The sequence below is a fragment of the Cornus florida genome, unplaced genomic scaffold (genome assembly GCF_030987335.1).
Source record: "Cornus florida cultivar Cherokee Brave unplaced genomic scaffold, ASM3098733v1 CherokeeBrave_3.0.0_Hap2_Chr06, whole genome shotgun sequence".
NCBI lineage: Eukaryota > Viridiplantae > Streptophyta > Magnoliopsida > Cornales > Cornaceae > Cornus > Cornus florida.
This window is the reverse complement of record NW_026775576.1, coordinates 70025993-70040877: the sequence shown is the minus strand read 5'-3', so window position 1 is coordinate 70040877 and position 14885 is coordinate 70025993. Positions and strand designations below refer to the sequence as shown.

Here is a 14885-nt window from a genome sequence, read left to right as displayed (position 1 = left end):
CATTAATAGATTATTTATCAGGTGAGTTATACCACTATATTTAACTATTAAAATTTTTGAAGATATGTAACTCCGGATATTATAGACTTTCACGACACTTTTCAAATTATTAATGACTTTTATTATTTTATTTTGACAAATACGCCAATAGGGTATTATTAAACTTTATGAATATATTACGTCATTACTTTAATAAACATAATTAAATTGTAATAATTGTAATAAAGTACTGTAACATTTTTTAATAACAGAAGTGATGAGGTGAAGATGACAACGACTTAAAATTATTTGGAGAAAATTAAGGGAGAAATTCAAATCCGTTGGATTATGTGCACCGAGCCGTAGATGCCTATATTTCCGTATGGCTACGATACACGTTAGACGTCCCTTTCTACTTGATGAGCCACTGGAGGCTAACATGCGCGATTGGAACACAACAGAGTCATTCATAGCTTGGGTTCACGGTGATTACCTAACCACAATCGTACGGTCCCGGAACAGTGGCTTCAACTGTGCGCTATGTCGCCTCGGCGTATTTTAATAATTTCTTTTTTAATATCATATGTTGCGCATGTTAGAATGTCCCTCAAAACCTAAACACACCCTCTGATTTGAGCTCTTTCTTCTATATTCTCTCTCTTTCATTTTGGTGCTTTTGGAGGCAAAACCTACAGTCAATTGAAGTTACAGGTTCTACTGTTCGTATTTCTTCATCAATTTATGCTTTCGTTTCTTATATTTCTCTAATTTCACCAAACATGTTGTCAATTTATCACAGTATTTAACCTAGGGTTGACTAACTTATAAAATTTCCTTTGCCTTAGTTGTGAATTCTAAGTAATGATGTTCTATGATTGAGCATTGTAGTTCTGTAAATTTGTACTGTTGTTTTATGGTTCTGAATCTTGGTTATAATGAGGGAGGTGGAGATCCCCAATTGGCTCAAAGGGTTGCCGTTGGCACCCGAGTTTCGCCCAACTGACACTGAATTCGCAGACCCAATTGCTTATATATCGAAAATTGAGAAAGAAGCTAGTGCTTTTGGTATATGTAAGGTTATTCCACCATTGCCCAAACCTTCTAAAAAATATGTTGTTACCAACTTGAATAAGTCGCTTTCTAAGTCCCCAGAATTGGGTTCAGATGTAAACCTGTCAAATGTTCGGTCTTCGTCGAAGAAGGATGATGAGGATAAAGGAAATGATGGAGTGGTTCAGGCAGTCTTTACTACGAGACACCAAGAATTGGGGCAGGCTGCAAAAAGAACCAAGGGGTCAGGTCACCCGCAGCCGTCTGCTGTTCATAAGCAAGTATGGCAAAGTGGGGAAATTTATACTTTGGAGCAGTTTGAATCTAAATCGAAGAGTTTTGCTCGGAGCCAACTGGGTATGGTTAAGGAGCTTTCACCATTTGTTATAGAGGCACTGTTCTGGAGGGCATCTACTGATAAGCCTATATATGTGGAATATGCAAATGATGTACCTGGCTCTGGTTTTGGAGAACCAGAGGGACTATTTCGGTATTTTAAAAGACGTAGGAGGAGGAGGACATTCGATCGATACAGTCGAGGAAGCTCTGATGGCAATAAACATCAAGTAGATATTATGAGTAATAGTGGTGAAAATAAAGATGAATCCCCCAAGACTGGTCCTAATTCTTCGGTAGAGATGTCCAAGGCATCTACTTCGTCACTAACTATGTCTTCAGATCAAAAATCACGTTGCTCTAGACAAAAGACTTCAAATGCTAGTAATGAGATGGAAGGTACTGCAGGTTGGAAGCTTACAAACAGTCCTTGGAATTTACAAGTAATTGCACGTGCACCTGGCTCACTTACGCGTTTCATGCCGGATGATATCCCGGGTGTTACTTCCCCCATGGTCTATATTGGTATGTTGTTCAGCTGGTTTGCTTGGCATGTTGAAGATCATGAGCTTCACAGCATGAATTTCCTTCACACTGGCTCTCCGAAGGCTTGGTATGCAGTCCCAGGAGATTATGCATTCGCTTTTGAGGAAGTCATTCGTACCCAGGCTTATGGAGGAACTATTGACCGCTTAGGTAAGTAAGATGCTTAATGTTGAATATTTTATGTAGAATTTAAGCACTAAACGTAATCTAAGAAGGAAAATGTGTCACAGACAAATCTTCTTTTTTATGATATTTTAGAGTGTCCTTTGATGCCTGAGGATGAAACTCAAGTAAGGAAGTCCTAAATTTAATTGCTATAGAACTGCTGTACCTACAGTTACATTGTCACTTCAAAACTACTGCATGTTCGTGCCCTTATCTGCTTCGTGCAAAAATGTGCTAAGACTTCATTTCAGTGTAATATTACAAGGATATGTGGCCAAATTGTGGTGGGTCCTGTTAGCTGTCAGTGTGAGCCGCTGCAGAAATGACAATATCTCTTGTTTTACTTGATTATGAAGTGTTTCATGTTCACTCCCCCACCCCCCCCCCCCCCCCCCCCCCCCTCCTCTTCTTTTTTTTTCTCTCTTATATCGTGTCTCTTAATGTATAACCAATAAGGCTTCTTTCATGATGACTCCATCCTCAGAAACTCTGTATGTGTGTGCACGCGCGCTCACATATGTCTGTCTCTGTCTAAGACAGGACTGGTAAATTGTAAAACTGAGGTCATAGAATATGATAACCCTCGTATTACGACCTATGCAGTCATAAACATATGTGTATCTATTTATATGTATATGTCCATATCAATACATAATGTACATTTCTAAAAAAGCATATACATATGTATGTATGCTAAATGCATCCTTAATTTTCTTCATATTATTTATTTTTTTTATTATTATTTTTTGTGGGTGGGGGACATGCTTGTGTTTTCTTACCACTGTATGTCTACAAAAGAATTTTTAAATTTTTGTCTAAGATTTTACTTTTTAAAATTATATTCTTGGAAAAAGACCTTGAGCAATTTGGTGTGCTTTTATGCACTTACCTATATTCATAATGACCTTAAAAAGTTATTGTGAATCTTTCTTCCCATGTACACAGGTATTATGCAGGAGCATAAAACTTGATCCTTGCTATGCATGACAACTCTCGCAGAAAGTCTAAAAATCCTATTGTTGGAAAAAGACATTTTGAGCAATGTGGTCTGCTTTTGTGACCTTAAGTAGTTATTGTGAAACTATAGTATAAATTATGCACAATTTAAAATCAATAGTCATTAGGATTAATTAACCACATTCAGGGAAAAAAAATTGCCATTGGGATTTTAATGACCAATGCAATAATTGGCAACTACTATCACTAGGAAGTTGGTCTGTCAATATCAATTGCTCTTGTGTTTATAAAAGATAAAACTAAATTTGTGCAAGTTACTTGATGATGGTGAAAAAAATATCAAATTATGGGGTTTCCTGTTGGTGGGCCTAAAACATTTTGAGTTGCTATTTTTTGTCTCTAGATGGTTGATAGTTTTATTTTTCTTCTCTCCATTGCTTTTTTTGATGCAAATATTGTAATAACTTCCATGCTTTACAATTCTCATCTCACTTTTCCATCAATTTTCTGCTCCCCTAAAATCTGACAAATTTATCAATTAACAAGATCCTTGATTTATGATGTTTTGGCATTCAAACAATCACACCATTTTATCACATCGGATGTTTTAGATGACACCTCACATTAATGTGAATTGGATGCTATTACTTCTGTAGTATTTCATAACCCAGGTCCAGTTTTTTCTAATTTCAGCTGCTCTTACACTTTTGGGCGAGAAGACTACTCTTCTATCACCTGAAGTTGTTGTTGCATCAGGCATTCCATGTTGTAGGTGAGTTGATTCTTGTTCAGTGCATCTTTGGTTCCTTCATTCTTATTAGCATTATGCCATTATCAGATTAAGGATTTTTTTTTTGGCTGAAGTATTAGTAATTTCTATTCTGATTTGTTCTTTAGGTTGATACAGAACCCTGGTGAATATGTTGTGACTTTTCCCAGGGCGTACCATGTAGGATTCAGTCACGGTAATTCCTTTAAAAGTTTGTTTGCACATTTAAGAGTATTTTATCTTTGGTGCCGAATATAATTATTTTATTTATTTATTTTTTGTATATTGCTGACTACCATAGCTTGCCACCTGGCCTTTGGTTCCTAGAGGAATTAAAGGTTCATTGAAGGCTGAATTTACAAGATATAAAGTTTTACCTGATTGCATGGTTTCTTAAGCATCCTTATTTTGTTATACAATGGATAATTGAATCTCATAACAATTGAGCGTTCTTTTAACCAGTACATGATCTGGAAAATTGCATAGTTCAACTCTAAAATATCCTAAATAAATTGGCAATCAAGTTTGTCTTTTTCAAGTTTTGGGACAAGTAGTTTACATTGTTCGCAATATGCGATCAAGTGCCTGTAAGTGTGCTCCAAGCATGTGCCTGCAAAGCCATTCTAAGTCCTGCATATCATTTCTACAACCTCTAAATGCTTTTAAAAATAGAAAATTACTGCAAGATTCATCAAACACTCTTAATATAGCACAATCTATAAAGCTAATAACAGTTTGTGCCATATCTTTTGTGGGTCCTTATCATGCATCTACTGCTTAATTTCTAAGTATGGAAATTTTGTGAACACAATAGTCTCAGAGGCTGGTGCACATAAGAAAATTAAAAGAAAAGGAAAAGGTATCTTTTGCAATATATAATACGTTATTAGGAAGAACAGAAAAGTTGGCTGCCCACAAGACAATTGAGGTAGTATGAAGTTTGTGTTTCGTTATAGCTTCTGCTTTACTCTCTAATTTAAGCATAAGTTTTTTATCTAAAGCTTTTCAAAATTTGTGTAGTTCCAGAGATTATTAGTGGTTCTTTAACTAGCTACTGCAAATATTGCATTTATTAGAAAGGTTTCAAAATTGTTATTTCTGTTATAATGGTACGGGCCCTGCCCTTAGTTACTGTTATCATAAAATTGTGCAGTGTTCCACCAGCCTGAAGTATTTATCAATTTGAATATAGTACTCTATTTTTCTAAGAAAAATATTTGCTCTTCTGCAAGTAAGAAATTGGATCATAGTTATCCTAAAGAATTGTAACATAATTGACTTATATATTAATGGAACAGAAGCTGTGAGGGTCATTCCTATGAATTACTGCTATACTATAAAATTTTATATTTCCTTCTAAAATGCTGTGTGTTTTTTTCATTCACATCAGTCAATAATAATTGTTACTTGACCTGCTTTCTTAATTCTGCTTTCAATCTATATATATAACGCGTTTCATCTTTGCTGTGCCAATATGCAGAGAAGTCTACTTGAGTCCTTAATTTTCCTCTCTAAACTTTGCGGATTTTTAACTAAATTTCTATAGCTTTTATTTTTTCAATCTAGGTTTTAATTGTGGGGAAGCTGCTAACTTTGGAACACCAAGGTGGCTTAGCGTAGCTAAGGACGCTGCAGTGCGCAGAGCTGCTATGAATTATCTTCCCATGCTTTCCCATCAGCAGTTGCTATACCTATTGACCATGTCTTTTGTTTCAAGGTAAGCTTATGTTATTTTCTTATATTTCTCTTTGGAACCTTGAAGTTGGACTTCAATAGTGCTTAAGTGACTTGCTTAACAGAATTGGTAGCTGTATGTAATTATGATTCCTTTGAGTGACTAAAATCAAAATTGAGAGTTATGGCTTCTTTTTGGTAAGTGTATATATTGTAGTATAACAAAAGTACCTGATTTATAGGAGCACCAAACTCAGCTTGTTCCATACAAAATAAATTAGCTAAGCGTGTGTGGAATACAGTAATCCTCCATACATCTAAAAATGCATGCCAGAGGAGAATAGCATGTCAAGGCGAAAAAGGTTTTCGACTCTGCTGGCCTGGCTCTCCCCTATAAATACACTCTGCGGTATTATTAAACAGGTTTTTCCAGCCCATTTCTCGCAAGAAAGGTGGTACATGGATGTCGTCACCACGCCTCGCATGCATTTGATTTTGCGCATTGGGCTTTTTCATTAACGGATATAAATAAATAGAAGCAGCATTCACTGGAAGCGATTGATGGACACAACGCCATTTTCTTCTCTTTTTCTGCCTTATCTGGAGCTGAGAAGTGTTTTGTTTTCCGAAGAAGAGAATCTGGCCAAATCCGCACATGGACTACTCTACTCTAATAAAGAAAAAGTCAAGAGTTTGCGCGGAATAGAAGAACTCCTTGCTTGAGCCTTTGACACGGAAAGGAGGAACACTCAAGTCCCGCTTGATCCAGCTGACCTACATAATAGATTAAAGGTAAGTGTCGTAGGAGGTCAAATGCAAATATGCTGGCAAGACGAAGAAATTACAGCTTGCAACTGACTTCCTCTTTTTAAATGAAGATCTTTTCTGAACAGAATCAGATCCAAAACAGACCCCTTTTTACACAATTTCCACTTGCTCAGCCTATTGAAGAGAAAGAAGCCCTTCGACCATCTGGGGGATTCCGTGCTTGCATCATGAAGTTTTCCCTTCTCCCTGAATCTTGTTACACTAGCCGCCCTATCCTCATTGACTAATAGAATGGAGAGTAGGAGCTACAGCCTCAACGTCCACTATTTTAAGAAGAAACTCCAGAAAAAGTACATGTGTCAGCTAGGAATGGGGGGGAGGCTCAATCAAAGGTGAAGCAGTCTCTTTTTGGACTAGATAGAGTGAGGGTGAACCCCTTGGAGAAGTGCCAAGGATGATTAATAGTAGAGGAGGGGATGCTTGGTAAACATGTCAGAAAGGGAGGTTTGTGAGAATATCACACTATTGATTTAGGAGCCTTCACGGGATAGGTGGAATCTTTCTCCGCGCGTGGCGATTGAACCGCATATCTTGACTTTTGTTTGGTGCCAATCTACAAATGCCCCAGTTTGATTAGGTATTGTAGGTTATCCTAGTGGTGGTTTGGTCAAAAGGCTTTTGCCGTAATCGCCATCGCCCTCTGTGCAAGAATAGCAAACCACAAGTCTACACAAACAGACAGCCAAGATTCTTGGTCATCTTACTGACCGCTTTCTATTTTGATATTTCCTAGTACACTGATCACTAACCATTTGCCTCTTGTCTGTTGATGGGAAATGAAAGCCCTTTGCTCACCTTCTGCTCATATGGGGAGGCCATTGTCATGAAGTCTTGGAATCCGTTTTGGAAGATGTCCAGTTTGATCTTGATTCTCTCTCTCAGGATCCCTTCTATATTCAACATCACTTGTTTCAAAGAGTGAACAGGCATCTTTACATCTTCAAATGTGCCCCTATTCTGTTTGCTCCAAATGCACAACATAAGACATGGGAGTAATCTGCCGAACTTGACTGCCCCTTTTACTTGCACAACTCCCTGTCGTGCAACCAAGTGACTTTACATAAACTAATGCATCCTCAGAAAGAAAGCAACATAGACAATATGTCCCTAGTCATCCAAATGGGTAAGATTGTTGGTGTTTTCCTCCGCCCTATTGCATATGCAAAAAATTTTGGAGTGCACCTTTCCCCTTTGACGCAAATTGTCCACTTTTAATGCTGCTGTCCATACAAAAAAGACACCTTTGGAGGCACTTTAGTTTTTCACACACTTTTCTAGGGGAATGCAGCTCTGTCCATGGTAGCACCATATAGAAAGATCTCATTTGGAAGTGGACTCACCTATTGTCAATCCACGTCCAACTTGAAGCATCCAACTTCCTCCACACGTAGACGAGCTATAGAACTTCTCAAGGAAAGCCTGATAAGGCATCCATAGTATCTAACTCCTGAAGCTGAAGGAATCTGACAAATTTGGGCTCCCGAACAACACTTTTCTCTTGCAAATCTGACATAATCTGCCAGATGTGTATTTCAGTAGGAGGATATGGGAAACAATCTATTCTCCCTGCTTTCTTGTTTTGGATATGGCCTTCACATTTTGCTATGTTACATTCCAATTCAATTGAATACTAATGTCTCTTTTATCCCTTGGACATGCACTCACGCAGTTCCAGTTAACGGTAATTTTGCCATTGATATCTTCCCAGGACTGCTGTCCCTCCAAATAAGTGTTCCTTTATGATGGAAAGCATTATTTTATTTATTTATTTATTTTGGTTTGGAACATAATCCTGTTTCTGTGATTCTAGGTCTGCCCATAAACAGAATATAGATGTAGCCAAAACAACACTTTTCCTTCTTAGTTATACTGTGGATTTGTTGTATGAGCCTCTAATTTGAAATTCTTAATACTATTTTATGTGATTGGGCACATACCTTCTTTACATTCTATATGTTCCTGTAGACCATATTCTTTAAAAGGATCATTAGCAGTCACATTGTTCATTATTGTTCCAAATGGTCTTGCTGGTGGTAGATTCTGCACCTGCTATTTAGTATCCCAGCCTAGAAGTCTTTGTGACTGATATTTTAAATTTTACTTCTGGGAAATTATTGACCTTCGAAATTCAATTAATATTTCTTATTTAAAAAAAAAAAAAGAAAAAGGAAAAAAAAGGAACAACTATAGAAATTTAACCAATTTATGACTAATGTAATCTGATGGTTTCTAATTCTGCGAGTTATTTTTTTGATAAGTCTAATTCTGATAGTTATTACATGCAACTACGTGCTCATATCTACGTTCGCGTACCCCTAATCAGCATCCTTAATAAGCTGCAAAATCTTTTGTGTTAAAGATAGATAGGACAGTAAACATGAGTATCAACAGTCCAGTTCTGTGTCCACAATTGTTTAATATATTTTCCATTTCCAGCAATTGGCATATCCATTTCAGGGATTAAGTTGCAATGTATTGTGATCCCAGAGAAATTGGGTTGGCATTTTGTTCGGAATAGTTACTTTCTTCTAATTGTTTAGTACTTATTCCCAATATTCAAGCCCAAGAATCACTGACAATGATAATTTTCAGTCTTGCTAATTTTAGAGTTGGTTAACTTGCATGCTATCCAGTGTCTTATGAAGTTAAGCGGTCAGATATATATTTACAGACCTCGGGTTTTGAAATGTGCTGTTCAGTCATAAATTTTCAGGGATTAATTATGTTATAGTTGTAAAAAATCTTGGGATCTTGTTTGGAATGATTTTGGCTTTACACTGAGAAACATATTTGATTACATATTAAGCTTTCTAATTGTTTTCTGATACCTGACCTTGTATTTCGTAGAGTATTTTCATTTGGTGTTCAGTTTCTTTTTTATTTTGTGCTATCCAGTGGTAAATCATATCTCAAGTTTGATATGCTGGAGCCTTTCAAAAAAAAAAAAAGAAGTTTGATATGATGGGATTGTTTGCATGACAGGGTGCCAAGATCCTTACTGCCAGGGGTACGAAGTTCTCGTCTGCGGGATCGCCAAAAGGAAGAAAGGGAGCTGTTAGTAAAGAAGGCATTTATAGAAGATATATTAAATGAAAACAATTTGTTAACTTGTCTTCTTGGGAAGAATTCCTCTTACCATGTAGTATTATGGGACCTTGAATCACTACCATCTCCAAGTAAAGATTCCGAATTGTCCGGCAGCATTCCTACTGCTGATACCACACCCAAAGAAAATGTTTTTTCAGAAAATGACAGTAACCAGGATCTGTTTAGCCAGATGAGCTTGTATATGGAAACTGTGAACGATTTATATGTGAATGATGACGATGATGATTTGTCAAGTGATTTTCAAATTGATTCAGGGACGTTAGCATGTGTGGCTTGTGGAGTTCTTGGTTTTCCATTTATGTCTGTTGTACAACCATCGGAGATGGCATCAATGGATCTTCTGCCTGCAGATCATCATATGGTTCAGGATGTAGGAGTTTCAGAGCCTGTGGAGTCTCTTTCCCCTTCAGACCCTAATAGCATGGTTGAGGGCTCTGCTTCAGGTATAAGGTCCACAAACTTGCTTTTACAGTGTTTTTCTTTTTGGTTATATTTTCTTCTAGATCACTTAACCAACACCCGCAAACACCCTCCCACCCCCCCTCCTCCTCCTCCTTTCCCCCCTTCTTTTTTTTGCCATATGTTTGTGTCATTTACCTCATTTGGATCATAAGCCTTCTAACCATACTATGATGTGACATCCAAAAAAGTTGGGATTTTTCATCATTTCTCACATTATCTCAAGCCAAGTCTTGAATCTGATGGATGTTTGTAGTTCAGTGCCTTTCGTAGGGTGTTTTGGAGAAAAATATTACAGGGAGTGCAGAATATTTGAAATCCCTTTATAGTTTGCTTTCACTCCACTTAATAGGCTTCATTGTGCAGGTCTCTTGGGATGCCTGTTAATGACTCTACTTCTGCCAGTTAACCGAATAAGTATTATGGAAAAAGTTACTGAGTATGTGGCTGCTGTTATAAAGCTGCCTACCTTATTTATTCCCACTACTTGTTATTTATTTTTTCCTACTTTTTTGTCCTCATCTGTGGAGGCATTTTGTCATGTTAATCTACTCAAATCAACAAAGCATTTTCGCCTTTCCGCTCAATTTAGACCGATAACCTCAGTCGAACCATTTCAATGGTGAAGCATTCCTAACTCAATCTTTGGCTACATTTTTTTTTTTCTTTTGAAATTCCTGATTCAACACCTTGTTTTTCTTTAAGACCTTGAAAGCAGCAAAAGGTCTCAGGAATCTAAATGTAAAGTACCATGTTGCAAGTAGTTATTTATCAGTATGTACAAATCGGTGACATCTCTGTTTTATTTTTTCTGCAGATGGACTGAGCGACCAAGATTCTTTAAAGTGCAAAGTGTCTCCAGCATTCCAGAAGAATATGCCAACGGTTGAAGCCCCAAAGTCTGGGAAAGAGTTCAAGTTGACAAAAGATGGTGAAAGGTCCTCTATAGATGCTAAAAGTTCCTCTTTAGATGCCACTGCCAAGACAAAACCGAATGAGAGCAATTTACTTGACCACCCAAATGTTGAATCAAGCCAATCTATGCTTTGCTTTGCGGATGATGTACATCTTGCTTCTGTTATATCTCCACCTTCTAAGGATCTGCCAGTTTCTTTAAAAGCCACCTTTACAAAGGGGTGGAGCATTTCTCGTGGATTTATCAAACCGCGGATATTCTGCCTGGAGCATGCAATTCAAATAGAGGAGCTGTTGCATTCCCGAGGTGGAGCAAATGTCCTGGTAATTTGCCATTCAGGTAAAATAGGATTTTTATCCATTCATAACATCGTCCACTTGAAAAGCCATTATACAATCCAAACTCTGAATTTAATTGCTCTCTTCTTGGCCGTTTCTCAGCTTAGTTTTAAAAAGTGAAATGGGGAAGACTGTATATCAAAACGATTGCAGTCATGAAAACTTGTTGTTCTTTTTTTCTTCTCTATCAGTTTCGAAACCTTGGCCTAGGGTTTGGGAATTAAGACCCAAAGCCACTAGGACCAAGCTGGACCAGTGAAAACCTCTTGTTCAATAATATAAAAAAGAAAAAATTAAAAGATGTTAATTCTTTTTTCATTTTTTTTTTTGGTGTGTGTGTGTAATTTGCAACTCTATTCTCCTTGTGGTTAACTGGTTATAACTGATTTTGGTGTGCGTAGACTTTCAGAAAATAAAGGCACATGCTGCAGCCATCACAGAGGAAATTGGTAGTCCTTTTAACTATAATGAGATTCCATTGGATAATGCATCCCAGGAAGATCTGAACTTGATAAATCTTGCAATTGATGATGAAGAACAAGATGGATGTGGAGAAGACTGGACCTCAAAACTGAATATTAATCTACGGCATTGTGTCAAGATCAGGAAAAATTCTCCATCTATGCAAGTACAACATGCATTGACATTGAGTGGGTTGTCTTCTGACACAAGTCCCAGTTCCGATGCCTTATATCTCAAGTGGAGATCTAGGAAATCTCGATCAAAACGGAATTTAAATCATCCGGTCTATATCAAACCATCTGACAGTGTTCAAATGGAGAAGGATGAAGTGTTGGGAGCAAACTCAGATGGCAACATGGTTAGGAAAGTAGATAAAATTATTCAATATTATAGAAGAAGCTTCAAGTCTAAGCGTGATGATTTTGCACAAGCAAGGCAGGCCTCTGGAGACCCTATGAAGCACCCGCTTGAAGAAGTTTTAGCTGTCGATTGTGGAGATTCTAATAAAAAAAGCAGAAGCACATCTGAGAACATCTCTAACAATGAAAATACTGGAAACAGTTCTCCAGGACTGGATGTGTTAGCTTCTATTGGAAAATCTGTGTTGCAACATGAAAGTCAACTGCTTGGAACGACCTGGGATGAGTATTCTGTTCCATCACAAAAAGCAGATTTAATTGACACTGCCACTCCAGTAGTTGAAAATGTGGAGTCGCAAATTCAAACCCATACTTCGAAAGAAATGATCATGGAGGGAAAAGATGTGGATTCAACCTGGGATGGTGCTGAAATGCAGCCGAAGCTCAGGGTCACTGAGAGAGGCAATGAGAAAAATGAGAGATGGAATGCTGAAAGTTTTGCTGGTTCACTCGCTGCTGTTCACAGTATTGAAATTTGTGAGATGCAGAGAGAGAATCAAATTATGGAGAAAATTAGCATGACAAATGAGGGTTATGATCTGGTGACTATGGATTGTTCTGAAGGGCAATGCCATATTCAGTCTGATATGGATATTTTGGTGGAGGCCTCTGGTCCTGCAAAATCTGTGGTTTCATGTGCTGATGAACCTGTTATGGGGAGTTGTGATGCACATGTGGAGAAAACAGTGGAGAAATTTTGCATGAACAGCGATACATATGATTGTGTGACTCAGGATGATAAAGTACAGCGAGAAATTCGGACTACAAATGGAAGTAATGAGAAGGAACTCGTTTCAGGCAATGTTAAACTAAGAAATCAGTCTACTACTGTAACAATGGCAGAAAGTCTCGAAGTTCCTAGAGAGGTCAATGCTGCTAAGGAAATGCATACTGGTGACGAGAATTGTTCTTTGCCCGACAAGAGATGGCCAGAACAGACCAACTCTATGAAAATTTGCATGAAAAATGAGGTTTTCGCTTGTGTAACTTCAGATGATAATGTGCAGCAAGAAATTGAGTCTACAAATGAAAGTGATGTGAGAGAGCTCATTTCAAGTAATGTTACACTGATAAATAAGCCAACATCTGTCTTGACGAGAGAAAGTTCTGAAGTTCGAATAGACACCCATGCTACCGAGGAGATGCAGAGTGGTGGTGAGAATTGTTCTTTGCTGAACGACGGAGAGCTGGAAAATGACGAGTCCGACACGGTGCAACCCAGGTCTTCTGGAAAAAAAGTAAGCAAAAGAAAAAGAAAAATGGAGCTGCAAACAGATCAATTTGATTTCAGTGGCTTTATTAGGAGTCCATGTGAAGGGTTGAGGCCAAGGGCTGGAAAAGATGACACTAGAAATGGATATGACAGTAACAAAATGGTTGAGGAGAAATTGGCACGGAAGAAAGTTAGGAAATGTTCAGATGATTCTGTTTCTTGCAAAGGCAAAAAAGAAAACATTAAGGGGAACACAATGGGCTCTTACAAATGTGACCTTGAAGATTGCTCAATGAGCTTCAGGACAAAGGCAGATCTACGTTTGCATAAACATAATCGGTGCCCATACAAAGGGTGCGGGAAGAAATTCAGCTCCCACAATTCCGCAATGCTTCATCAACGTCTTCATGAAAAAGACAGGCCCCTCAAATGCCCATGGAAGGGCTGCACCATGTCATTCAAGTGGGCGTGGGCTAGGACTGAGCATTTACGGGTGCACACAGGAGAGCGGCCATACCAGTGCAAGGTTGAGGGTTGTGGTCTTACTTTCAGGTTCATATCCGATTTTAGCCGCCATAGACGGAAAACTGGGCATTATGTAAAACTACCAACCTGAAATTTTGTTACTTCTGTCAGGTTCCTCCCTTTCCCTTAATTAATGGGGTCTCAGGGATTAGGAATCCTGGGGCCAAAAAAGGCTTCCAGAATCATGTGTAAACTAGGGTTTTACGATGGTCTAAGTATATATTAGGGGTAGACTGATCCTTTTGTGGGTGGGCATTCTTTCTTCTATTATCTGAATGACTGATCGTTGAAAACCCATTTTGTATTGGGGTCTTCAATTTTAATTTAAGCTTCAACCAGTTAGAAAAATAGGGGTTTATTTGACACAATGGATAGTCTGCATTGATTGATTGGCGGTGGCTCCATCTTCCGAAGGGAAAGCTCTGGAGAAGTCATGATTGGGTTGATTAAGATCATTTCTGACCATTAACTAGTTGGGGTTTATTAAGTTTTGTGTTGAATGTCTCGGTTGTACAACTAGCGTAGAAAAATGCAGCTTGTTCTGGATGATTTTCCTTTGCTGGTTTTAGAATGAGATGGAATTGGCTGGAGGAGCAAATCTCAGGTATAATAAGATTGGTTAATTTGCACAGGAATGGTGCTGTAGCAGAGGTGAATTCAGTGCTAGCTTGAGGATGTGTCATGGTTGTCTCAATGTTTAATGAATGTGATAGTCCTAGTTTCTTTTTGCCTATTGACTCCTCATGGTCAAGAACACTGACTTTGTGGCTCTAATCACTAGTTCTAGTCTTCCATGAGCTGGTTTTAAAATCCGTCTGGGGCTTTAAGGTCTTGCTAGAGTGATGACTTTTTGTTTGACTGGTGAGACTCTCGAGTCCTAAGCTGATGACCAACAAGTACTAGGGTTCTTTTCTATTTTTCATATCTAATTTTTGTACTCTGGGAAGAAAGAAAAGGTATTTCGATTCTGTGCAATCAGGGTTATGGTTTTGAAATGTATGATGGCATTTGTTTCTAAGGGGAGAGTTGGAAGGAAAGGAAAGAAAATAAGGAAACGAAATGGAAAAACAAAAGAATGAGAAGGAAGAAAGTTTTACACCACCAAACAATGGTTTTAACAAGGGAAGGGAGAAAATAGTAT

The 14885-nt window shown here is 38.0% G+C and overlaps 1 protein-coding gene across 1 annotated transcript; it reads left to right on the top strand.

Moving 5' to 3' along the window:
- The first annotated feature begins 445 nt into the window (after positions 1-445).
- On the top strand, positions 446-14092 carry LOC132311921 (lysine-specific demethylase ELF6). The gene is made up of 7 exons (XM_059810075.1): positions 446-2061; positions 3727-3805; positions 3931-3998; positions 5369-5519; positions 9287-9855; positions 10689-11126; positions 11527-14092. Exons 1-7 carry the CDS (start codon positions 915-917, stop codon positions 13833-13835), a joined length of 4761 nt encoding a protein of 1586 aa, XP_059666058.1. The 5' UTR covers positions 446-914; the 3' UTR covers positions 13836-14092.
- Positions 14093-14885: the final 793 nt, after the last annotated feature.

What these genes read in the sequence shown, in the direction of transcription:
- LOC132311921 (XM_059810075.1), top strand. Translation starts at nt 915, where the DNA reads ATGAGGGAGGTGGAGATCCCCAATTGGCTCAAAGGGTTGCCGTTGGCA. An exon ending in CCATGTAGGATTCAGTCACG is followed by an intron (nt 3,999 to 5,368) that starts GTAATTCCTTTA and finishes TTTTCAATCTAG; the next exon opens with GTTTTAATTGTGGGGAAGCT. An exon ending in GGTTGAGGGCTCTGCTTCAG is followed by an intron (nt 9,856 to 10,688) that starts GTATAAGGTCCA and finishes TTTTTTCTGCAG; the next exon opens with ATGGACTGAGCGACCAAGAT.